This window comes from Rousettus aegyptiacus, unplaced genomic scaffold (genome assembly GCF_014176215.1).
Source record: "Rousettus aegyptiacus isolate mRouAeg1 unplaced genomic scaffold, mRouAeg1.p scaffold_m13_p_4, whole genome shotgun sequence".
NCBI lineage: Eukaryota > Metazoa > Chordata > Mammalia > Chiroptera > Pteropodidae > Rousettus > Rousettus aegyptiacus.
In genome coordinates this window covers 152,309,235-152,334,757 of record NW_023416307.1, presented here as the reverse complement: position 1 = coordinate 152,334,757, position 25,523 = coordinate 152,309,235, and the positions used below count along the sequence as shown (strand labels likewise).

General features: G+C 38.5%; 2 protein-coding genes across 6 annotated transcripts in view; both read right to left on the bottom strand.

Moving 5' to 3' along the window:
- Positions 1-8,559, bottom strand: part of TCAIM (T cell activation inhibitor, mitochondrial) — a 31,888-nt gene extending 23,329 nt beyond the window's left edge. Inside the window, exons 1-3 of one of the 5 annotated variants that reach the window (XM_016141271.2) lie at positions 8,284-8,419; positions 6,592-6,759; positions 1,652-1,724 (exon numbers count right to left, since the gene is read on the bottom strand). In XM_016141271.2, coding sequence (XP_015996757.1) covers positions 1,652-1,680 — 29 coding nt within the window. In that variant the 5' untranslated portion in view covers positions 1,681-1,724; positions 6,592-6,759; positions 8,284-8,419. Of the gene's footprint in view, positions 1-1,651; positions 1,725-6,591; positions 6,760-8,283 lie in introns of all 5 variants that reach the window. The other 4 variants (XM_016141270.2, XM_016141274.2, XM_016141268.2 and 1 more) reach the window with 4 other exon arrangements.
- A 2,231-nt stretch (positions 8,560-10,790) lies between these two features.
- The window catches only part of TOPAZ1 (testis and ovary specific PAZ domain containing 1), a 57,911-nt gene continuing 43,178 nt past the window's right edge, over positions 10,791-25,523 (bottom strand). Inside the window, 5 exon segments of the mRNA XM_016141267.2 lie at positions 10,791-11,074; positions 14,278-14,461; positions 19,047-19,250; positions 20,526-20,690; positions 25,243-25,408. Of these exon segments, the coding sequence (XP_015996753.2) occupies positions 10,855-11,074; positions 14,278-14,461; positions 19,047-19,250; positions 20,526-20,690; positions 25,243-25,408 (939 nt within the window). The 3' untranslated portion in view covers positions 10,791-10,854.

The following is a 25,523-nucleotide window of genomic DNA, read 5'->3' as shown; positions in this document are numbered from 1 at the left end:
CGCCCTCAGCACAAGGCAGTGTAAATAAATGTGACAACTCTAACCCCCATCTGAACTTCGCCTCTCATTTCCAAATGTCTGGCAGACGCTTAGCCATCCTGCCAGCCTCTCAAATTTTACAAGTCTAAAAAAAGAAGCAGAGGTCATGATCTTCCTTTTAAACTCAGCCTGGATACAGAAGGCAAGGGAGCGGTTAGGTTAGACAGTTCGACCCAGGATGATCTTCCCTATTTCTGTTACCATGGTACCACTTTTCTCAGTGTCGCCAAGTGCAAAACAGACTGACCACTGCCCAAATCAGCTCAGCAACCCCACCCTATTTCCAGCTAGTCTTGAAGTCTTGTTTCTTCTCCCTTGACGATGCCCCTTGACATCCTTCCTTCATTCCGTTTTCTCTGCTGCCATTATCACCATAGAACTGGGGTGTGTAGCCTCTCAGTCTACTCACTCTCCTCTTTTCCTTAACTGCACTGTACGCAGGTTAATTTTCCTAAAGCCCCGCTATCACTACATTACCTAGTAAGGTACCCTAGATGGTCTTTTCAACTCTTGCAGAATCAAATCCACTCCTTAGTCTAGTATTTCAAGGGCTTGATAATCATGTCCCATCTATCTTTCCAACTTAATATTCAATGACTCTTTACGGAAACCCTCGGTCCCAGCCCCAATGGCCGTCTCTCCATTCTTCCCTCTTCTACGTGATGTCTAAGCTCTAATACATCCTCTGTCTGCCACTTCCACCTACCCGAACTGTGCTCACTAAACAATTACTGCACACCTACTATGTGCCAGGAAGCAGTGTACCCAGTTCCCCCAGAACCTTCCCTTCTGAATCCTCATTGTAAGTGGTCTTTACCTCTTCCACACTGTAAAAAAAGAAACCGTGTGTCTCCCCACACCACTGTAAGGTGTAGACGGCTTGTTTTCATTTGTTCTCTCCTTCCACCGACCCATCCTCAACTACCGCTGTATCCCGCAGGGCGGCGTTCCGCACATGTTGCTGTTTGCTATGTGAGCCTGGGTCTGCTGAGAAGCAGAGGCCCAGACAGGATTAGATGGGCAAGAGAATTACTGGGAAATTTAGAAGAAGGTAGGGAGAGCTTTCAGACCACGGCGCAGGCCTGACGCCTGCGGAAGCAGCGGGGTTTGGAAGGAGTGCTGGGTAGGAAGTCTTGGGCTGCAGCAGAGTTCCAAGAAGGGCTCAGCTGTGCCGACGGGGTCCGTGAGCCAAAACCACCCAGTGCAGGAGTCCTGTGTCTTGCTGAAATGAGCCCGGCTTAGGATTCTGATGATCCATACATACATAGCAAATACAGCAGTCAAGTGACTTTACGATTTAAATGGAAAGTGGTTTTCCATATGACGGCAGTAGACTTGAGGGCAACTGTGCCAGGGACAAATGCCATCTTTTTTTCCTCTTGAGCTTTCCTCATTTAACTATTCTGAAAGGTGGCATTCTTTTCACTTTCTGCTCTGAAGGGACTCATGCAGGATCTGGCTGTTCCTGTAATTTTTCATTTTCTTTCTTTTTTTTCTTGCCTTCTCCCATACTATAAAATAACTTTAGAACTTAGAAAATAACAATAAGATCAGCCAAATGCATAACAGATATCCTCCCCATACTAATTACAGATTGGACCATAAAGCTTACCTCCTTACAGGTCTCAGGTGGCAAAACATTTCTGAACATCTGTGTACATCCACTTCCAGGCATCCATTAACTGCTTAAAAAGTTAAGCAGACAGCAGTAAGGAACAAGTGGAATGTGAAAATAAAATCATTACCATTTACATCGGCAACCACCAAAATGATATACTTAGCTATAAATCTAACAAAATATGTACGAGATCTACGTGAAGAAAACCACAAAACTCTGATGAAGGAAGTCAAAGAAGAACCACAGAAACAGAGAGATAGTCCCTGGTGATGGGCAGGAAGAGCCGATATTGTCTGGATGTCGGTTCTTCCTAACTTGCTGTACAGATCCAGTGCCTTCCCAATGAAAACCCCAGGGAGTTACTTTACGGGTTTCAACAAACTCATTCTAAAGTTTCCACGGAGAGGCACATGACATGGAGCAGCCAAGCCAGCACCGAAGGACAGAGGTGGGGGACTGACCCCACCCAGCATCGAGACTTACTCCTAAGCTACAGGAATCAGGACGGGCGGTACTGGTGAGAGAACGGACAAAGTGAACGTCGTTCAGACGAAACACCTGCGCTCTCTCTCTACCGGAAAACGCAGAGAGAACGAGAAGACACGCCGCATCTGGGAGAAGATGTGTGCGAAAGGCACTCCTATCTGAAGAAAGACTGTTACCCAAAATACGAAAGTCTTTATCCAGAATCTTCTAAAAAAATCAAATTCAGACTTAGTGAGGACAGCACAGGTACAAGCCCCAAAGCTTGCAAAGGAAAGACTAGAAGGACATACCTGGGCAATCTGTAACTAGCTATCTCCAGGTGGTAGGATATTGTTTTAATATTTTTTTTCCTCCTAGTTTATTGACCATGAACATGTGACATGATCTTAAAACAAACAAACAATGTTTTTGTCAGACAAATTAAACGAAGAAAACAAATAGAGCAGGAATGAGTGTTGTTCACTCAAGTGTTGGGGACGGGCTCCCAGCTCTGGGAAACCTGCCCAAAGACAGCCCGGGGCTGCGTTCCGAATCTGTCTCAACAAGAAACAGCTCTCCACACTCACATGTAATGACATTTCATTTTTTACATTATTAAAAAAATCTATGCCATTTGACTACAAAGATACTAATAAGTGAGCTAAAACTGTGGCTAAGTGATGAGGACTAATGCTGGAGAGCACAGGATCATGCAAGGATCCGAATGAGAAGATGAAATACTATGCAGCAAAGCGCCAACCGCCATCCGTGATTCAGCATAAAATCATCCGAAACGCAGGCTTGAAAAGCTGAAATTACCAAACCACGCGCCCAAGCCTCTGACTGCAGCAATGCAACCTGTTCTGATTGTCTTTTGCAGCACGATCTTAGAAATCCATAAAACCGAAATGCCTCCATTTGACGAACAACATAGGTGATCTCAAAAACACGCTTTACTCGTTTCAAAAGCAACATGTCAAAACGAAATACTGAAACTTATGATAACTTATTTGAAATAAATGTTTTGAAGTTTGAAAGTTAAAGCACACAAAGAAACAATAAAACCTTTGAAATCAATTTCGAAAAAGACTAGCTGGTTCAAATCTGAATCATAAAGAATTTCAGAGGCAGGCAGCCAAGACACTATTCAGGAATTTACATATCTACACATTTATGGGTAAAAACTGATAGGAAATGTAGCTGATTTAGCCAAGAAAACAGCTTATAGGATTTAAGAGTTAGTTCAGAATTAGTCTCCAAAGAATTACCTACAGCAAAATTACAAAAATTAAAAAAAGTATCCTTCATAACTTTCGAACATGAAATGGAACTTAGAGTATGTTGTACAGAGAATTATAGAGCATGTTTTAGAAGCGTTTCCATGAAAAATATCAAAGCAAGAAAAAGTTCCTGTACTTAAAGTATTGGTCTTCGGTTATCCAGAAAAATTATTCGTTGATCACTTTGTATCACAGGGCATAACTAAACTACTGCTGAGCAATGACTAATAAAGGACCTTAGTACTTGGAAATGAGACAGCAGATTTTCCCAATGAAAATAAAATGTTCTCAAATACAAGTCTGAACATTAAATCATGGTTTCTTGATTTAGAAAGAGAAAACATAAAAAAAAAAATCAGGCCATTATAAAGAATCGGTGTTTCTTGCCTTTTTTTTTTGTGACTAGGTTATTTCTTAGAAAGACTCACACTGCAGTAGAGTAGGAGAATTAGAATCAGGCCTGTGCTAACACGGTAGCTGCTAGCTGCATGTGGCTATTCGAACGCTTCAAGTATTTTAAGTGTGAAGTACCCATTGGCTTTTAAAGATTTAGTACCAAAAAAGTGCAAAGCATCTCATTTTTTTTTTTGTATCAGATATGGAAATAATGTATTAAAATGCATTTCCCTTGTTTCTTCCTGCTTTTTAAAAAGCGAAACACAACCTGGTTTTAATTCTTTTGCAATTTGCTACTAGAAAACTTAAAATTACACCTGTGGCTCACATTGTATTTCTACTGGATTGTGCTGGTCTAAGCCAGTGCGAGTCAAAACCACTTTGTCAGGACCCTGTCAGGGAAGGCGGCCTGCACAATGGTGAGGGAGGGTGGGCTTGAGCGTCTGAGATCTGCATTCAAATCTTGACTCCAGCTCTAACTAGCTGAGTGAGCAAGGGCAAGTTATTTCTCCTTCCTGTTTCCTCACTTGGTAAATAACACAGGTGGTCCGAGAGCAGTCTATTCTGCTATTAAAAAAAGTTTCTTGGATGGGAATTAGATTTTGTGCATTTGCAACCGGTAAACAGAAAAAAGATGTTATATGACATGCAGCTTTTCCCCAGCATGTTAATGATGTGGAGTGATCAGAGGTGGGCTTTCTACAATTACAAAAAGGCTTTAGCTATACTTAAAGACTTAAGCGGAAACCTGAAAATCCCCCAGGAGTTCCTTTCTTGGATCAAGAAGCAGATGGTTGGTGGCTTCAAGTATGCTGCACTTCCCACCACACCAAGCAACCTGGAAGCTGCTGGTACAGATGAAAAAGGTAGAGATTTCCGCAGGTCTTACTTTGACTGGTGTATATGGTTTCCGCATAAACCCTGTTATTTTAGTGTATCATCTTGCAGAGTGTCAGGATTTCCAGGAATGTGTACATGTCGTCACAGTGGAAGCACCTGTGTAATAGGGACTATCACCACGGACTGCCCTTTAATTTGAAATTTAAACATTTTCATTAAGTGAGACTACTCTGAGCTAAGACGATGTAACAGTCTGCTAGACAAGAGTCGTCGGAAACTTGATCTTTGTTGTACAAAATGTCTAATTTGGTGAGTAAACATCTTATCAAATTTTGTCTTTATAAAAAAGCAAAAAATTACAATTCTAACTAATACTAGCAATAACGATTAACAAGTTTAATACAAGTGAAACAATGATAAACATATTGTTTGGCCTTTTTTCTGATACTCACTAAAGTTATCTTTGCTGTGTATTTAAGAAAAAAACGTTGCAAGACACATGTGAAATACTGGAAATATTCATTAAAGGCTGTTTCTAAAAGATGAAATGTAATCTAGAACATTATGATTATTTTTTAGGTCTCTGGATATGAGATCCTACATCAGATTTTTGTACACGTTTTTAGGAGCATATTATGTATTAAAGTAGGGGCTATATATCTCACAGGATTTTTGTGAAACTTATGTAAAATGATGTACATAAGGGATTTAGCATGGCAACTATTATTATGATATAATTCAGGGTGTATGAAACCTATAAAATTCTTTTTTTCCCCTCCTAATAAAGCTTTACATGTAGCTGGAACATGCAGTTAAATACAACATTTTATCTGAAAACAAATTTTGTGACTGGAAAATTCAGAATTATCAAAATAAGGAATCAATGCCTAAAAGTCTTAAAAAAATAGAGTGCAAGGCCACATATAAGCCAATAGGTAGAAATTAATGGTTTGATTTCACAAACTTCAGGGAAAAAGTTGAAACTATCAGAACAAATAAACATGGCTGTTTATGTTTACTATTTGAAGACAAAAAAAGTTACCACTTTCTAAGCAATAAAGAGACAATTTTCCATGGTAGTAGCATCTCTTCCAAAAAACAAACCAACCAACCAAAAACCCTGAAGTGTGTTTAGTAAAGTTATATCGTGCTGTTGGAACTGCTTTTTTTTAATGAATTAATAAAAACAGTGTTTTTCAACTGAGAGGTGGAGGGGCAAGAGGAGGGAATGTGACTTATTTTCTTTTTGCCAAGAATCCCTACTTTTCCCCAATAGTGGGCAATTCCTATTTCTACAGGAAAATGCCTATATACATAAAAGGATATTGATTTAGTAATTCCAATATACACTCAACCAAATATTTTTCTAGAATGATCATTTCCTATTTAAATCACTGAAAAAAAAAATGAAAAAATTTTTTTCTGGTTCTTTTTGAAGAACCAGAAAGGAAAGATGGTTTCCCCTTGGAGTTCTGTGAGCTTTTTGAATATTTCCTATACGATCTCTTTTAAGAGTGGGCTCTGACAACTAAGGGATAAGGAGGGTAGAAGAAAAGGAGAAAAGGAAACCACTTTTAGGGAAGTGGTTCTCAAAGCAGCGAAGGCATCACTGGGAACTTGTTAAAAATGCAAATTATCAGGGCTCAGCCCAGACCCGTAAAATTAGAAACTGGGTGGGGCCTGGCAATCCATTTTAACATGACTTCAGGATTTCGATGCACACTATAAAGTCGGAGAACCACTGCTTAAAGAAATCCTGATTCTATCATTTTACAGGACTGTAAAATCAGGAAACTTTTAAAAGTTTACAGGCAACTTTTAAGCTTTAATTCTTTAAAAATACTTGTTTAATACAAACTCAGGGAAAGATCTTTAGATCCTCTGTTGTATGTTAAAAAACCAAATGAAGTTTTAAAGTTTTGCTTGAACTAGTTTCCTGTATGGTTTACCCACCTCTTGAGATTAAAGAAAAAAAAAATTTCTAAGTGGAAGCAGTTAAAGCACAGCTAGAGGGCAGGCTGAACCTCTTGCCTTTTCATGTGGCACAGATCTTGGGTCAGCCCTCTTCTTTGCAAGACCAAGAACTCAATTTTATCACTTCGGCCAGAAATAAACAGGTCTCTGGAAAACAAAACCATAGGAGCCCGATAACTACAATGTCAACATTTTAATTTACTATGAGAAATACAATTGCTAAGACTAGAAGATTCAGCTCTGCAGTTCTTCCCCTTACAGGACTAGCTACATAGAAAAATTACTATCAGCAGACGAATATACACTGTTTCAGAGTAGAGTCGGGTGCTCTTGTCTGCTAGCGAGAAATAACAGGAAAGCCTGGGACACCCAGGTCAACTGCAGGGTTCTAATCTTCAGACAAATTCTGACATGGATGGTTCTTGTACCTATCCCAGGTAGCATACTATTCTTCCTTTTGGAAAAGACTCAAGCATGCTACAAAATAATTAAAATGGTTACACTGTCTTGTCAGACTTGGAAGGCACCCTGGGTTTTTAATTAACCAACAGGCATTTACCAAATACTTCTGTGTCACGTTCTGTGCAAAGTGCTGGGAATAGAGAAACATGACAATTCCACCTCTCCAAAAATGTACAGCCCTAGGAGAGGGGAAAGACACAATCAGGTAATTACAAAACAATGCAGTATATGAAATGGTAACGTCCATGTAGAGTATTATGGGAAACTCCCAGACGCTACCCCTAGAATGGGTGGCTGTGTAAGGTGTTTTGTAGGGAGACGGTGTCCTCTCTGTGCGAAAGTTGTAATATGGGGATGATGGGAAAATTCATTTATAAACCATTGTAAATGGCTTCTATAACCCACTTAAAAGTGATATTAGCTTCTATTTCATAAAATGAAAATTTCTGATTTTAACCTAAATTCTGTGCTGTTAAATGAGGCATTAAATCTGCTGTGCAGTTTCAAATAAAATTCGGTAGAAATTGGTGGAAAAGCCAAATTATGGGTAGTTTAAGAAAAACTGTTTTGTTTTGCTTACTTTTGATAGATACACAAACAGTAATGTGTTTGACAAACACAGGTCCTATGACTGATCTTTGGCCATTTGGCATAATTTTTTTTTGAAAGTAACTTATTTTAACGAAGTTAATATCCTCAGGCTACTCTCATTTATTGTGAATTCCCTTAGAAACTATCTTGTACGGTTTTTTAAAGCAGTTTGTTCCAGCAAGGAGGGATAAAGGCGGGAAATTTTTTCATTGCTTTTCAGCTGAATACTTCCCTGGGAAGGAAAAAAGGCACAGAAAAAAGAAAAAGCAGGAAGTCCTATTAGATAAATTAATAATAAACTGTGGCAAGAGCAAAGTAAATACTTCAGGTTCCTTTTCTAGATCTTTTGCTATGAGATTTGAATTATCACAATTTCCTATGAAAAGTTAAAGATTCGGGGCAATTTTATAGTCGGAAAAATAATAAGTGGTCTTTGGTTTCTCATTTCAAAACAAGTTAAGGCAGATGCGCTGCGGGCACTCCGGCCTCTGGCATTGCCTTGGTTCAAAAGTTAGCACATCCAGCTAAGGCGACGCTGCGCGCTGCCCGCCGCGACCCCCCTTTCTGCCCCGAGCAGCCTGAAGGCACAGCTGGAGCCCCTCCCCTCCTGCTCCTTACAGTTCAGGTAAGTGTCCACGCGAGGGCTTTCTCCGACCTGTTTCACCTCCCACCGGGTACCAGCAGGGAGGACGGTCGCTCCTCCCGCAGGGCTGTGCGGGGCCGCGCGGGCCGTCCCGGGGCGCATGCGCACCGGGGCGCCAGCCCGGCCGCCGAGCGCGCGCCGCAGGGCCCGGCACCAGCCCTCGCCCCGCCTGAGGGCGGCTGCGACGAGCTCCGACGCGCAGCGCTCTCTGCGCCCCGACCCCTGAGAGCTCGGCGGGGCGCGCGCCGCTCCGCGCGGCCATCCGACGCCGGCCGCGGCGGGTCGCTGGAGGTGAATCCGGACGAGGGGCCGGGGCCGCAGCCCGCGCTCTCATTGGCTGGAGCGCGTCGGGCCTTCCTCCCAGGGGCGCCTGCGCGCCGCCCGCGCTCGGGTTAAAACCCGCCGGCGCTCCCTGCCCCGCGCTGACGTCGGCGCCCAGGTGGTCGCCTCGCCTCCTTCGCCGCTTTGAGGCCGTCGCGCTGCTGCTTTCTTACCGCCCGGCCCGGAGGGAGCGCCGCGTGCTCCGCGCAGAGCTGTGGGACGCGCGAGTGAGCGCCGCGATGCATGAAGGACTGGGCTAGTGGGACTCGGAAGCGATTGGGCGGCAGGTGGCGAGACGTGGCCCGGGGGTCGGTGGAGGGGGCGGGGAACGAAGGGCGACTGAGCACGCGCTCCGGCCTGGAGCTGGGGGACGGTGCGGGGGGGGGGGCGCTAGAGGACGCGCATGCGCCGGCTCCTCCAACCCCCGCACCCCGGGTACCCGAAGACAGGGCTCCGGCGGGTCCGCGGAGCTTTCGGACTGTCCAGATTTTACAGGCCTTATTGCTGCATGGCCTGTGGCTGTCCTTACATAAATATACCTAATTAAAAAAAAAAACTTTTCTCCGGTTTGCATTTTCCTTTGACTTTGGCTATTTTCAATATATGGCTATTTTCAAACCTTAGGCATTCTCCACTACCAGCTTGGGCTTTTGCTGTTAGTTGTATTTTGCTCCTGTGACTTTGATTACCCCTAGAAACTGCCACAGGTGAAATTAGGCAAATACAATAACCGCTGTTTTCCCTTTTCTGCCTTTTGGCATTGTTGACCGAGGCAAAAAGAAAAAAAAAGAAAAAAAAAAGAAAGAAAAAAAAATAGCCTCCTTTTGATAGAGCCCTAAGAGCTCTTGATTTCTCACTAGACACAACCTGATGATCACTTGTGATCCATGCTATTTTTTCCCTAAAAGCTTCATTTATCATCTCGCGTCTTCATCCTTTCAGATCCTATTCTGCTAACATCTAAACAGTCTCATATTTCTTTAATTCTTCCCTTTGGGTTTTAGTTACCACCAACAGAAAAGACTATAATTGCCCGTTTACCATTCTCCGCTCGTCTTCAAAGCGTACTACCACCTCAAACTGACGGTAGTACTCTCCAAAGCTGTTTTATTTTCTAGGTTCCGCATTCAAGTAATTGCAGTTGTGGTCAGTCACCCAGTTTGTTCAGATTAGAGACCTGATCATCTTTCTGGACGTCTCCCGCCCCACTTCCCACATCTCATTCATTATAGAATTCATTCCATTCATCATAGGCATTTTGCTAAGTGCTAGGAATTAACTTTTTTAGTCTTGTGAGGTTATAGACTTATTCTAAAGGCGTTGCCATTACCACATTTTGGGAACTCCTTTAAGAAGTATTTTCAGTTTCCTTAGTCATGATTTAGTCTTTTATTACTGTATTCAGACTTTTTCTCTATATGATTTAAAATTATTTAAAGTATCAAAGATTGTGGATGACCACCTGAAGAGAATGGCTGTTGCAGATTCTGAAGCTGACTCAGAAAAGGAGTTTTAACTTCCTAACATGGTTTAAAAGGAACGATTCTTAAAAAAAGAAAAGATTGATCCTTGTTTGGATATTTAAGTTCTGGTATATTTGTTAAAAATACTGTTTTCTTTAGCCATACCTAATGTAACATACAGAAATGACAGAATTTCAAAATACATATAGTATTCAAGATAACACTAAAGAAAACCTATTCACAGGATAATTAAAATTTTTTTGGTATATAACTCAGGAAGTACTCTGGAATTTTAGTGTTGTCATTTTTCAATATTATTTTACTCTTCTATTTTATAGATGTGTAATAGGCTTTAGAAATTGGACTACGTATACACTCAACCTACTTCATACCCCTAAAAGTTTCTCTGAAAACTCCAAAGTTACTTGCTTACATATTTTCCCTTTTGTGTCTCCCTCTTATTAAATGCTGCACGACATTCATTTCATGATTTTCATTGGATTTCAAAATAAAAAGGGATTTTCCATATTTAGGTTTACCTAAATTAAAGAGAAGTCAAAAAGTAATTTGAAAAATCACTTTTCAGTGTGGCTAAAACCATTACAAACTATATATGTCAATCAATTTTTAGTGTTTGAAAATTATTACTGTAAATCAATAAAAGGCAAAAGCTGGACATAGTGAAAACCATCTTTATTTTTATTGCCTTTTATTTTCAACAATGATTACTTAAACTTAAAAAAAAAAAAAAGCCTTTATAAACTAATGGTTATTGAAAAGCCAAACCTTTCCAGCCCACTTCATGTTCTCTTTCAACCACTTCAGGGCAGAACAATGTTCCAAACTATAAACCTGTTCCTTATTAACATTGACGGTCATGTGCTTAATGAAAAGCTTTGGATCTGATAAACGAGCAGCCATAATTAATCTTTCCACAGCAGCCTGATAATCGTCCTTGCTCCGAGATTTGTTTTCTTCACATCTACGAAGTTAACAATTCACAAAGTCAGAACTCTAAAAAGAAGCTCTAGAGTTTCAAGAGACAGTTATTTTCATTGATTAGTACTAAGCTATGACAGTTTTCACTACATTATTCTACCAGGGTTTTTCAAACTTTTTTGACCATCACACGTAGTAAGAAAGATGTTTTACACTGTGACCTGGTATATAGCCTCATGATAAAAACAGGTAAAACTCTGACAAAACAACATGTACCTTTATGACAGTGTACTCAATTTTCTATTCTCATTTCTTCATAACGTGGTTGCAGCCTCATAAATTGATTTTACCACACAAATGGGCTACGACCCGCAGTTTGAAAAACACTGATCTAGAACTCAGCTAATAACCTCAATCTTTGTATTTTCAAAGTTAAAAATCACATAATCATTCATTATAATGCATAAAAATATTGAATTTAATCAAGTTTGGAGTTACCGACATGTTTTACCTTGATATTGGCTATTTTTAATAAGCATATACTTAATATGTAGGTAACATTTGGTAACGAATTGTAGCTATAATCCTTTACTAATAATTTTGGTTATTTTTCTTCAGTCCTGATTTGAGATACTTCACAAAGTTCTAAAATTTGTTTTTCTAATACCTTTTATACTAGTCTCCAGATTTCATAAAATGCAAGCCTTACGGCTGTTTTTCGTGTGGGATCGGGAATGGGCAGTATTTAGAGGTGTGGCTGTTAGAGTAAACACTGTTTTTCTGTGTTTGTCGTGTCCTCTCGGTCCCTCGGGGGCCCAGCAGCGAGGCCGGAGGATGAGCCTACCTGCACTAACACCAGTGTCACCCACAGTGCTGGGCGTGAGGACTTCCACCTGGAACAGGAGCCAGTGGTTGAAGGAAAGATTGGCCAGGGGCCTTCTAGTACCTTCTGGCTTAGGAACTGGTGCCTGGAATCTGGGGCTGGGCCATGTGCCAACTATGTGCAGTTTTAGAAACTAAAGATGAATAAAATTCTCTCTCATGGAGATTAATGTAACAAGATGGGGTTCATGATAATAGAGAAAACAGTATCAGTGTGGACAAAATCGGAGCTCTAGGCACGCCACTAGTTATGCACTGAGGTCACGAATACCCCCAACTCAACAATGAATACAGAGGCTGTATGTGTATGGAAAATGAAAAACTAAGAGAAGACCAAACCCTCATTAGGATGATAGGGACCCCCAATGCCTCAGCCACTGTACTGCACAGTGGTAAATAAGGGAGTCCTCGGAATAGAGCTATAATGAAAGAATGCTAATTTTAGTTGGTTTTAAAAAGGTGGCCCTAAAACGAATTATTTCCCAATTCTTCTCCCTTTAAGTATGAGCTGGATTAAATGACGTGTTTATCACAAGGAATAAAGCAGAAATGACAGTGCGACTTTGGCCACTAGGTTGTCAGATGACAATTCTCTGTGGGTCTCTTGCATTTTTGGAAATTTTGAGAGCAGAGACACTGACTACCCCTTGTCCTGGATTTCAGGACGTTTGTGGAGGGGACAGTGTTGAAAGAGCCTGGGGCAGAGAGCAGCTGTGTTTACAGCCTCGCGAGGCAGAGACAGTGTATCCCTGCAGAGCCAAGGGGCAGGCGCGCTTATTTCCCATTACGGGAGATTCGGGTTCCTGAAGTTCAGGATTCCTCTCCTGTGACAGAACCCACTGCATGTGCAGGTATCCTCTGGGCCCATACGTGGGACTTGGGAGCAACAGGAAGAGATACAAATATGCAGATAATCCTGCTGCTTGCTATACCACGAGTAATAAAGTCCTATTCCCAACCCAGGAGCCTCACGTCTTGTGCTGAGGACCCATGAAACTGGCATGCTGACTTGTAGCCGGCAAAGAGGGTAAAATCTCAGAGCCTTCAGTTCTTGATACAGGTCACAAAGACACTATAGCTTTCTCCTGCTTTTTCTCTCCTGGAGTGCTTACTCTGAGAGCAGTTAGCTGTTATATTATGAAGACACTCCAGAAACCCATGGAAGGACCCTTGTAGAGAGGAACAGAGGCTTCCTGCCAATAGCCATGTGAGTGAGCCATCCAGGAAACGGATCCTTCAGCGCCAGTCAAGCCGTCAGGTAGGTGACTGCAGCTCCTGACCACATCCTGACTCCAACTATGTGACAAACTCTGAGCCAAAACCATTCTGCTCTGCTACTTCCATATTCCTGACCCACAAAAACAAATAATATATTTGCAGTTTTAAGCCACTAAGTTTTAGAATAATTTATATACAGTAATTGATAACTGATAGAATAGTCAATCTGAGGATCTGGTTTGTAACACCAGTAAACTGAAGCAAAATTCTTGTCAAGAAGCTCTAAAACAGGAGTTCCATGAGATCTTCGTAATTCAAGTTTGCTGGATAAGGCTGACAAGAAATTGGAGTGCTATAAGCCTAAATTCTGGAACCCAGAAAAAATTATTTGAAGGGATCTATTCTGGTCCAACAGCTACATTATAATATTTATGTATTTACTGCAACGTTTAAAATGTGAAAACTAGGCTAATGGGTTTATTTTCAACAGTATTTTTTTTTTTTTAATTTTATTTATGCCTATAGCACCTGGTCTTCTTAAGTGGTCTCCTAGCCAATTACTAACCAGGCCCAACCCTGCTTAGCTTCTGAGATGAGACATTGGGCTTATTCAGGGTGGCATGGCCAGAGACCATGGACCATGGCTCCACTGGGGTGTGAACCCAGGACCTTCTGCATGTAAAGTAGATGTGCTAACCGCTACACTATGAAACCACATCCTCAACAGGATTCTTGATTGAACTTAATAAATTATCATATATTTTCCTTTTAGACCTGGTTCTGTGTTGACCAAAAAGATAAATAACTTTTAGGTACCTATTTAAAAGCTATCAGTACATGAAAAAGATTGATACCTAAAGAGGACCCTTTCTTTGAACATCTAACAGCATCTTTGAAGTTGTTAAAAGTTTTTGTTGAATGCTACTAATCTGGTTTTAAGTCTCAAATAGGTCATATCCTTTCTCTATTTAAATGTTACCAAAGTTTGTAAATACACAATATGCAATTATATAAATGTATATATACGCACATATATATACATACACAAACAAAAATATATAAATGTATATAACATTTACATTCTAGGGCAGGTGTAGGAAGCCACGATCTGCTTTCAGGATGCAATTAGAAGTTATACCAACCAACCTTTTCAAAACTATCTGCAGCATCTGTGTAGAAGTACCAGGACTCTGAATACTACTAGCGTTAGATACCAGGAAGATTTCAATAGCTAAAAGCATTTCAATCTCAGATAAATAAGAAGGAATCAGTAGAAGTTTTCGGTATAAATTTCCCTCTAATGGTGGATAGCAGCCCAATGAAAGAGCACCTGAAAAATCAAATAATGGATCAAACTTTACTAAAACGTCAATAGGTGAAAACCTAGATTTCCAAAATATCCATAGGCAATAATCACATTACCAAATTATTCTTCACATTAGAAGCAGATAGATTACATGAATTATGTGGTAGTGAGGTTATCCTAGTACATGTGAAATTATTCTTTGTAAAATGTTTTTGAAACATTAAATATAAAGTAGAAATATGTTAAACTCTCTGAACCATTTTTGAGCCTCATTGTGGCAACTACACACATTTATTTTAAGCCACAGTCAGTGCAAATACTTTTGGAATAATTAAAAAACCAGAATAGTATACAGGGAATATTATATTGTTATCTTTTACTAAAACCAACTTAACTCTATGTACAATTTGCTTAAAATGTTTTAAGATAAATTTCTTTAAGAAATCTTTCCAATGTGGATGATGATGGCTAATCTTTGAGGACATACTGTAGGTTTTATCTACATGTTTATCCCATATTATAGATAAGGGGCTTTGGGTAAAGCACCTTGACCTTCTGACTCCAGATTTTGGATTTCTAACCACTAGGTAGTCCCAGCTCTAAAGAGAGTTCCAATGATATTTTGAATGTCAACATTGACTGATAAGTTACTGTAAATTACTCATTTAAGTTCATAATTCAGGTATATTAATTAAACCCTCTCTTCACCGCCCCCCCTCCGCCCCCAAATACTCTTTACTTATAACTTTACTTGCATTTCTAACCACTAGGTAGTCCAGGTCACTTCCAGGACTAACAAACTATTAACTCATTGACTTTCCTAGCTACTGGTAGGTATAATTTACATGCATTCATGTTTTACTTTTCCGACCAGAAGAGGAAAACAAAAAATAACAAATTAAGTAGAAATTTACAAAATTCACTAAAAATTTACTTTCTCCCCTCTAAAATCAAATATGAAAAGAAAAATACTCCCAGTTGATTTTAGTGGAGGAAGTAATGGGGAGACATACTAATAACATCTCCCCTTCCTGACTTTTTGGCTCTGAGAGAAAAGCGGTATTTTTAGGACAAGGGAGAACAAATCAGGAGCATCGGGAAGGCAACAATTTTTGTCTGATTAGTTTGGGAACAAAAGCAAAGCAGAGTCATCAAGAAAGTGAAAGACAACTCACTGAATGGAAAATAAGTATTCGAAATTCATGTAGAATCATGAAATTCACAGGACTTGTATCTAGAGTGTGTGTGTGTATGTATGTATGCACATATGTGTGTACATGTGTACGCATGTATACACACACATGCACTCTTACAACTCAACAAGAAAAACCCAATTAAAAATGTGCAAAAAATGGGTAAAGGATTTAACAGACATTTCTTCATAGAAGATTCACAAATGACCAATAAGGAAAAGATGCTCAACCTCATTAGTCATTAGGAGCATGCAAATCAAAACCATAATGAAGTATCACTTTACATCCACTAGGAAGGCTAAAATAAAAAACACAGTAACAAGTGTTGATGATGATGTGAAGAAATTGGCAATCCCATACATGGCTGGTGAGAATGTAAATACAAAACGGTGCAGCTTCCTTGGAAGACAGATTGGCAGTTCTTCAAAATGCTAAACATAGATTTACCATAAGAGCCGGCAGTTCTGCTCCCAAAAGAAATGAAAATGTGGGTCCACACAAAAACTTGCATGTAAATGTTTACAGCAGTGTTATTCATAGAAGCCCCAAAGTGGAAACAAATCTAATGTCTATCTACTGATGGATAAACAAATTCCATCCAATGGAATATTATTCAGCAATAAAAAGGAATGAAATGTTGCTATGTGCTACAACATGAACCTTGAAAACATGCTCAGTCTAAGAAGCCAGTTGCAAAAACTACATATTGCATGATTCCGTTTATGTGAAATGCCCAGAATAGGCAAATACATAGAAACGGAGTTATATCAGTTGTTGCCTGGTGCTGGGTCTGGCAGGAAACATCCAGGGAACGGGGAATGAATGCTAATGTGTTTAGGGTTTCTTCTTCTGGAGGTGCGGGACATGTTCCCAAATTAGACTGTGGTGATGGCTGCATAACTCTGTGAATATAACAACTACTGCACTGTACACTTTAAATGGGTGAATTTTATGGAATGTGGAATTATCTCAATAACTGTAAAGATATATTTAAAAAAAAAAAAACACAAAACAAAGGCATGGGCACCACAGCCCTACCGGTACTAGCAGATGTGATCGCACGGTCCCCCTTCGTCCTTGGGGGAGATGATCTGAGACGCCCTGTGGATGCCTGGCACCATGGACAGTGCTAAACCCTACACACACCACGTTTTTTCCTATACATACAGACGCTTTACAGCTTCTCTTTGGCATGTCTGAATTGCCAGCATCACTACTCTCGCGCTCTGAGATGATTATGAAGTACCACGAGGGTTACTTGAATATGAGCACTGCGATACAGTGATAGTCGATCTGACAACAGGGACGGCTACTCAGTGATTATCGGGCAGGAGGAGTCTACTGTGTAGATATGCTGGTCAAAGGAACGACTCTTATCCCTGGCAGGACAGAGCAGGTTCTACCACGTTACTCAAAATGGAGGGAAAATCAAAACATATGATTTCTGGAATTTTCCATTTAACACTTTGGACCACAGTTGACTGCAGGTAACACACTGCAGAAAGTGACACAGTGGATGAGGGGGGCCTACTGTACTGTATAAGGCATTGAAAGGCTTTTCCAGCCAGTGTTAAGCTGTGTGTGAAGATGAATCTAAAGAGAGTTCCATTGATATTTCTAATGTCAACACTGTCAAGAAATGAGACGTTCTGAAAACTGACCAGTGGCTGTAAATTACTCATTTCATTTTATAATTCAGGTACTAAACCCTCTCCACCCCCCAAATACCCTTTGCTTATAACTTCACTTGCATAAGTCCCAGAAGTTTCACTGCATATAAAATTAGGCATAGATGTGTTTAGATAAGGAGAATGTGCTAATAACAAAGGTACTGACTTGTACCTAGTCATTAACAGATTGCTATAAAAAAAAATCTTTAAAAATAAATTCTTATTAGGGTTGGAAAAATCTTGGGGGATGAAGAATGACTGCTAATGGAGATGGAGTTTCTGAAAATGTTCTAAATTGATCATGTGATGGTTGTGCAACTGTAAATACACTAAAACCATTGAATTATATATAATGTGTTAAATGGGTGAACCATATATCTGTATGATATTTGAATTATATCTCCGTAAAGCTTATTACATATATTTTAATACAATTTTTAAAAACACATGATTAAGTTTAGCTGCTTTAATACAAAATTTTCTTTCCAACTAAAAAATAGAAAGGTTCATGTGAATCTCATTTAAATGTTTTCAAGCTTATATTTTGTTCCTGTAGCATACAATACCTTCTGATGGCATTTTCCTCAAATTAAACGATTATTTGGAAATGAATAACCCCATTTATATTAAAATCAAAAAGTTATAGCAAATAGTATGTATATACTTTGTGTGTGATTTCTAGCAGTCTGCAGGGAAATAGTATGAGTTGAAACATAACCACAAAATTGAAATGAGGTGTCATAAACATACAGTTCTACCTTATCTCTAAATTTATGATTGTCCTTTTAAAAAAAATTCTGCTTTCAAAACTTTTTAATGTCACTTAAGATAAGAAATACATTTTACATAATGACCCAGTATACATATATAAAATGAAATGAAAATTTTATCAAATAACTTACTACCTGTAATGCACATTAATACGTATTTTCCCATTTCAATGGGAAAAAAGTTACCACCTGCTAACCTGATCACAGCTGGTAGTGTGAAAAACACTTCCAAGTTCAGAGAGGTTTTTGTGCAGGGAGGGGTGGCTGGGATGTTTGACACATTTGGCACAGTGGTGACACACAGTAGGTACTTAAGTGTTTGTTATACACATGACAGTGATAGAAATGGAAATTTATGACAAAGTGCTGCAGGAAGGGAGAAAAGGATTGTTTTCTAGATCTAGACTCTACCTGGAATTACTTTCTAATTAAAGTATCTGTGAGACGGCTGGGATTAGAGAAAGCATTAGTTTTCCTGGCTTACTGGTTTGACAGAAATAGCTGTAAATAGATTAACAGAGTTCTATTTGAAAAACTGTTATGTATCATGTTCACTGTAATGGCATGCTCTGTACTTCCTATACAGCCTGCTATAGAATACTCTAAGTTATAAAGATCAGGAATATAACAGGGATAAATAAAATATGCAAATATTCCTTAAACTTCGTTCTACTCAATTGTTTTACTTCTACATATTTATAAGATATGCCAAACTGGTTCTGTCATTTACTTCCTCTGTGCACCCTCCAGTGGACATATTAATGTGCAAAGAAATAAAGATACAGTAATCAGAAACAAGAGAAAAAATAGGTTTCAAAAGAGGACAGATCTGTTTAGAGCACTGTCTTTGAATGTGTATCAACTGCTCTTTTTACATATTTAAATATCTTGTTGTAAATACTATACAAGGATTCAGTGTTAGAAAATCAAAGTCAAAACAAATATACCAAATTAAAAAATTTTAAATGCAACTTACTTTTGTAGTGGGCTCTGGCTTTGAGCCATAAACAACTCCTTCCTAAAGAAGTAATTAATCTTCTAAGAAAGGAAAAATCAATAGGGATGCTCTTTGAAATCATAAATTCTGCTACGGAGGATGACATACCAAGACTGTTGCTTTCTATACAGGCGTCTAGGAGTTTATTAAAAAGAAGGCTATACTGTGAGACCTCCACAGTTTCTGGAAAGAAAAAAATAATTGATATAATGAAATTGATCTGTCTTAGCCTCTCCGACTTCTCTTACTACTTTCCTTTCCCTTCTACTCCCCTGGCCACTTTCCTACCCACTGCAGGTGTCACAATCACTAAAATGCAGTCATCTTACATGTTCGCTAAGAAAAACGAAAATGCCTTCAACAAAAGCATAACCATTCATTCACTTTGTGTAATGAGTATGAAAGGAAGCTTGACAATGAGGCTGCATTAACACCTCTGTGATCCCCTCCGTGACTGCGTCTGTGGTGCCTCAAATGAATGACTGCGTGGTTCTGTTTGCAGTCTACTACAGTTCAGACCTCAGATGTCTATTTCCCATCATTAAAAATAAATCATTCCCTTATAAATATTCACTTGCAAATGAAAAAAAAAAATCCTTCATTTCTATTCGATTCTTCACTTAAAAGAAAGTGAAGTCACTTTGGAGATTCCCAAGTCTTTTATTGCCTTTATCCAGCCAGTTAGATCTAGGATCTAGACTCTAGGTCCTCACAGCCTTAGGATCTTTTAGGGGTTCAGGCTTTATCAGGAAATTAATCTTCTCACCTTTATGTCTCTTTCTAAACATTACCATCAGAGGGACTTTCCTAAAATAGCAACTTTGATAAAGCACTGAGGGGAGGCCCTTGGATTAATGTTTTCATTATATGTTAACCCACCACTCAGCTCATTTCTGACCCAAAGCCTTTGCTCCTTACCCTTAACATGGACTTCCTCTTCCTGTACATATATGATCTGAGCTTCAGCATTCAAGAACACTATCATTGCCCACATTAGTGTTCTCTTTCTTTGAACTTGCCATCTGCTTAGTTTCCTCTATTTATTCCATGTTTACCTATGTTCTAAGGTAATGGAAACTAAGTTCTATATTTGTTAAATGATACAAAAAAAGTATTCATTATTCTAATGTAATGAATTCTTTTAAGATATGAAGCTTGCTAGGAGCACTTAATATATTATTTGCTGAAGATCTGACCGACCTAGGGAAGGGAGAATGATGAAAAGGCTTCTGTTAGGAACTGCTGACAAACCACCCCAAAATAAGCATCTCTGATTTTTTTTTTCAATTCTCAGGAAAGCATATTCAATTTGCAGAGAACACATTTCACAGAAAACACCTTCATTATAAATGTATGCTGGAATATAAAAGTTAACCAAAACAGGTGGAGAACTGTTTCTTATTAACAGTTAAATACCAGATGGGCAAGGCATAATTAAGCTAGACTGAAATAACATACCTTGAGAATTTTGAAAACCCGGTAGATTTTGCAAAACTTCAAATGTCTGTCTGTAAAGGCTCTTGGCTAAGATTTCATGTGCAATCGTACAGAGCAGATTATGTCGATTGAGTACATCCAATCTATCACAAGGCCACAGTGGTGTATTGATGATCCAATCTGACTCTTTCAAAAAGAAAAAAGTACTAATAATTTACACTGAAAATTATATTCAATATAATCACAATTAATGTTTTCAAATATCTTTTGGAAAGTGACAAAACTTAAATCTGTGTACTCGGGAAAGATAACCATAGCTCAAATTTATTACAAACAACTTACATAGTGATCATGACCGCCCTATTATACTTATTTTTTAATTCTTCATTTTTCTTTAACTTCTATTTAACATTTTATATTTTTTAATTCCCCGCCTCCCCCTCCCCTCTGGTAACCACTAGTCCATTATCCATGTCCATGAGTCTGTTTGTCCTGTTCATTTGTTGCTTTTAGGTTTATATTCCATATATGTGATAGCATGTGATTTTCAACCTTTTTTTGTAATTCTTAATTTTTCTAAGAGTACTAATCAGTTATTGATTCTGAAGTTAAAGTTTATTTTTATATAACAAAATGTTCAGATTATAATATTTGTAATAATGTAAAATATCTGTGTGGACATACATAGTTTAATTTTGGTATTCCTGGAGAATAGCTTATCTCAAATTTAAAAACAATTTTTATTTAAAAATATTTGATACATACAGAATATCTCAATTATGTAAGTTATAAAAGCATAATAATAAAATGAACTCTTATATGCCCATCACATAGCTTAAAAAAAGAATATTGTGAATAATGCTGAAGTTCCTGTTTGTGTGGTTTGTGCTTCTGCGCTCTTGTTGTAATTCTATAAAGTCCATTTAAAGGAAAGACTAGAGAAAATAATAGTACTGGTGTAGAGCTTAAAAATATTGACTTTGTAATCAGACGGGCCTGGACTGGAATTCTTGCGCCATACTTATTTCGTTGTGTGACTTCTGAACCTTAGTGTCCCCACCTTGGGATACCATCACCGACCTCACGGGGTTGGTGTCAATTCAATGAGATGACACAAGTAACACACTTAGCACAATGCTCGGTATGTAGTGAATACTCACATTATTAAATCAATAACGAAGAGGAATATTACAATTCAAAAACAGACCAAGAGCATGAACTGGTAATTCCCAAAAGCATTAGTACAAATGAAAAAAGAGAAAAGTCATTAAATTTCCTCATAAGCAATTAAATGCAAAGTAAAGCAGTGAATATCACTTTTGCCCTACAAGCTAGCAGAGATAAGAAAAATAATAATATTCAAAGCTGCCAAGGGTATTTCAGAACATGCAACTTCATACACTGTTAAGGACTATGTAATTAGTACAACCTTTCTGAAGATGTACAGTACCTTTGTATTCTACTGACAGAGATAAACCCTGCAGTGGATTATATTGAATAGCGAGATTAGGGTTTGTAGAAACTAAAATGCACCAGTCTGTCTGATAAGTAAAAACTAGAATATTGGGCACTAACACTTGAATTGTTTACATGTACCTGTGATCCCTAAAAGGACAATGTCTGTATAGAACATATACTTATGTAACAATTCTCTAGGATTTTCTCATAAAGGGAGACTTTCTAATAAACTCAAAATAACTGGTCACAAGTCTGGGAATAAGGGCAGATTTGCCAACACTTACCAAAAAGCTTTAAACTGCCCTTGCCCATGAACCCAGCAATTCCATCAGAATGTATTCTAAGGTATAATAAAGATTTGTATAAAGGGTTGTTTAGCAGGGATTATTGTTTATCCTAGACATTTGAAAATAAGCTGATTCAAGAAAAGTGGATTCATGGATATATCTAGGTATCTGGGGGGCGCGGAGAGGGAGAGGGAGAGGGAGAGGGAGAGGGAGAGGGAGAGAGAGAGAGAGAGGGAGAGGGAGAGGGAGAGAGGAGAGAGAGAGGAGAGGAGAGGGAGAGAGAGAGAGAGAGAGAGAGAGAGAGAGAGAGAGAGAGAGAGAGAGAGAGAGAGAGAGAGTATGTATTCAAAAGGTGGAAAACCATGGAGCCCATGAAGTGATGCTGTAGAATATTTCTTTTCACAGAAAGATGTTCACAGGAAGACTGCTCCCTGAAAAAAGAATGCAAGGTACGAAAAATAGTGGCATTAAAGTGGATAATAGTCATTTCTGGATGACTAAATAAGGAATTTTTATCATCAGTTTTGGTTATCTGCCTTTTCCTATTTCTCTATAATGAATAAGCATTACTTATATTAAGGCGATAAAAGTTATTTTAAAATTCAAAGATAGTTTCTAAATAAATGGCATAACTTTTCAGAAAATTTATATTTCAGAGAGTTATTTTTCAGCTTCCAAACTATGATTATAAAATTATGATTTTAAGGCTTTTTTGTATGCTAGTAAGGGCGGGTAGGAATTTGTTGTTCATTTACCAGGATACAAGCTAGTAGTGCTGAGAAAGAGTTTTAAATGTCAAAGTGAAAAGCCAAAACAATAGATTTCTTCTTCTTATGATGCCTGTCACCCACAAAACCAAAAATATGTAAAATATCCTGCATTTCCCAAACATGAGTAATGTATGTAACCCCTTCTTTAAAAAGTTTAGTAAGTAATAAATGTACTTTTTTTTTAAATGAAAAAATATAGAAAAAAACGTATGTTAAAGGTTAATCTGCCTCTCATCCCTGTCCCCAAGCACACAATTCCTTTCCTGGAAGCAACCACTATTACTCATTTTCTATGCATCTTTCTACAGATATTCTAGGGGTATATGAGCACACGCACATATATATCCATTTTATTTTATTTTTACACAAATGGTAGCATATTGTATATGTTCTGCACATTTCTTTTTTTTTTTACTTGGCAGTAGATCCTAAAGATCATTCCAAATGAATACCTGTGGATATGCCTCATTCTACTCCATCATATGGCTATCACACGGTTTAACTGGTACTTCCTTAAGGGACATTTAAGTTATCTGGAATCCTCTGTTATCACTGGTGATGATAAAAAGAGTCCAGATAACGTACATAACCTTGTACACAGCTATAAAGGTGCTTGTAGGAGAAATTCCTAAAAATGGAGTTAACAGATTAAAGCAAATATGCATTAAATTTTGACAGATATTTTGCTTAAAAGTCCCTAAATAAATGTTTGTGAATGCTCATTTCTCTATGTCCTCAGGAAAAGCATATCACCCAACTTTGATCTTTGCTTGAATGACAGGTGTTTTGTCATTTTAACTCTTCTTATTATGAGTGAGTATTACTCTTACTTACTACAAATGGGGTTCAGCCTTTGTATTTCCTTTCTTGAGAATGGCCTGTTTACTACCGAACTCTTTTAAGAACAAAAAAAATTCTGGGGAGAACTTATACTTCTGTGAGCCCTTCTTTTGAAGAAATAAAATTTTACTTATAAAAATGACTTTCAATTGAAACAGTCACTGCAAAAGAGAATCCTGTGATTATAACATAAAAAGTTAATCTCAAAATTGAAACATCAAAATTAGAAAAATTTTAAGTCTCTGTAGGCCACTCTATGCCCCTCCCACAAACTTTCCCTCATTCTCTAGTTTGAGAAAGCCTAGTTGTGCCAGAAACTTTTAAGCAGTTTTCTTACAGTGGTGACCCACACCCATGTTTTTCAACTGTTTTTCTCTCTCTTTTTCTTGCTACATCTCTTCTTTCTAACAGAGCTCATAAGCTCTGGCTTGCATTTTGCTAATTTCTATATTTATGTCTTGGTTACTGTTCCAACTTAGCAAACCTCACTGCCTATGTAAAGTTGAAGAAAACCTTTTCTGACACTTTTGATCATGAAGTCCACTCACCTCTGTATTGCATAAACTCTCCACGCTGAATGTGATTACGAACGTGCCTGTGTATGTATCTGTGTGCTAGTGTAAAGGTTATCTATTTGCTTTACTTGTGCATATGTTCCCTCCTCCCACCTAAACTTTGAGATTCTTGAGGTTTCTTCATTTTTATCCCATTATATCAAATGAAATCTGTCTGATGTCCAAGTAGCCAGAGATACTGTGAGATACCACGCTGTGCTACTACTGTGCCCTCTGACTTTTTATTTATTTCATTCCAAACCAATCTTAGTTGCTTCTGCTGGCTCAATTTTATTTTAATTTCTACTGGATGGACTGACTTACTAGGGGACATAAGCTTTACCTGTCTTGAAGTCATGCTTGCCTGTACGTGCACAGCCCGAGTTAATGCAGACTGCAGGCAGGCTTTCCCTGTCTTCCATGGCAGGTGAAGCCTACCTGGGCGGTGAAGTTGAGCTGCATGGGGCTGAATCCAGCCCCCACTCCTTATTTGTGACGTCATTTTGGGCAAGATGCTTCATGTCTCTGACAACTTGTTTTTTTAATCCATAAAATGGGGATTGTAATAATTCCAAACTCATAGGGTTTCTACAAGTTTATGATTGAGACAATCCAGGTAAAGCACTCACCTGGATTAGGTATGGTGCCTTTGCCAAAGTAAGAACTAGCTTTTCAACAAAGGTTCATACAACTTCTCCTTTAACAACCATCACCTTTCCAGCCGCTAGGGTTTAAACCAAATCATCACCCACAATTCAGTATCAACTTAAGTAATTACATAGACAAAAATTTATAGCAACATTTTATGCTTGCACATATCAGAACTTACCCCTTAATACCCAAAGGGCACCATCTAGGCTTCCATTTTTTAGAAAAATTTCTGCTGCGATATTCACAATCTGACATCTTGGTGCTAACTTCTCAGGCCCTGTCAGTCCTTTTAAACTTGTAAAATGTATTTTTAATTCATATAGTTTATCTAAGACCTTCCTTCCCTAGAGTGAAAATAAAGAACACAAATTGAGTATTAATTGTTTAGAGTATTACAGAGATATGAAGTCACACTGATAGTCATGTAGAAGTCAATTATCCAATTTGGATCATCATTCT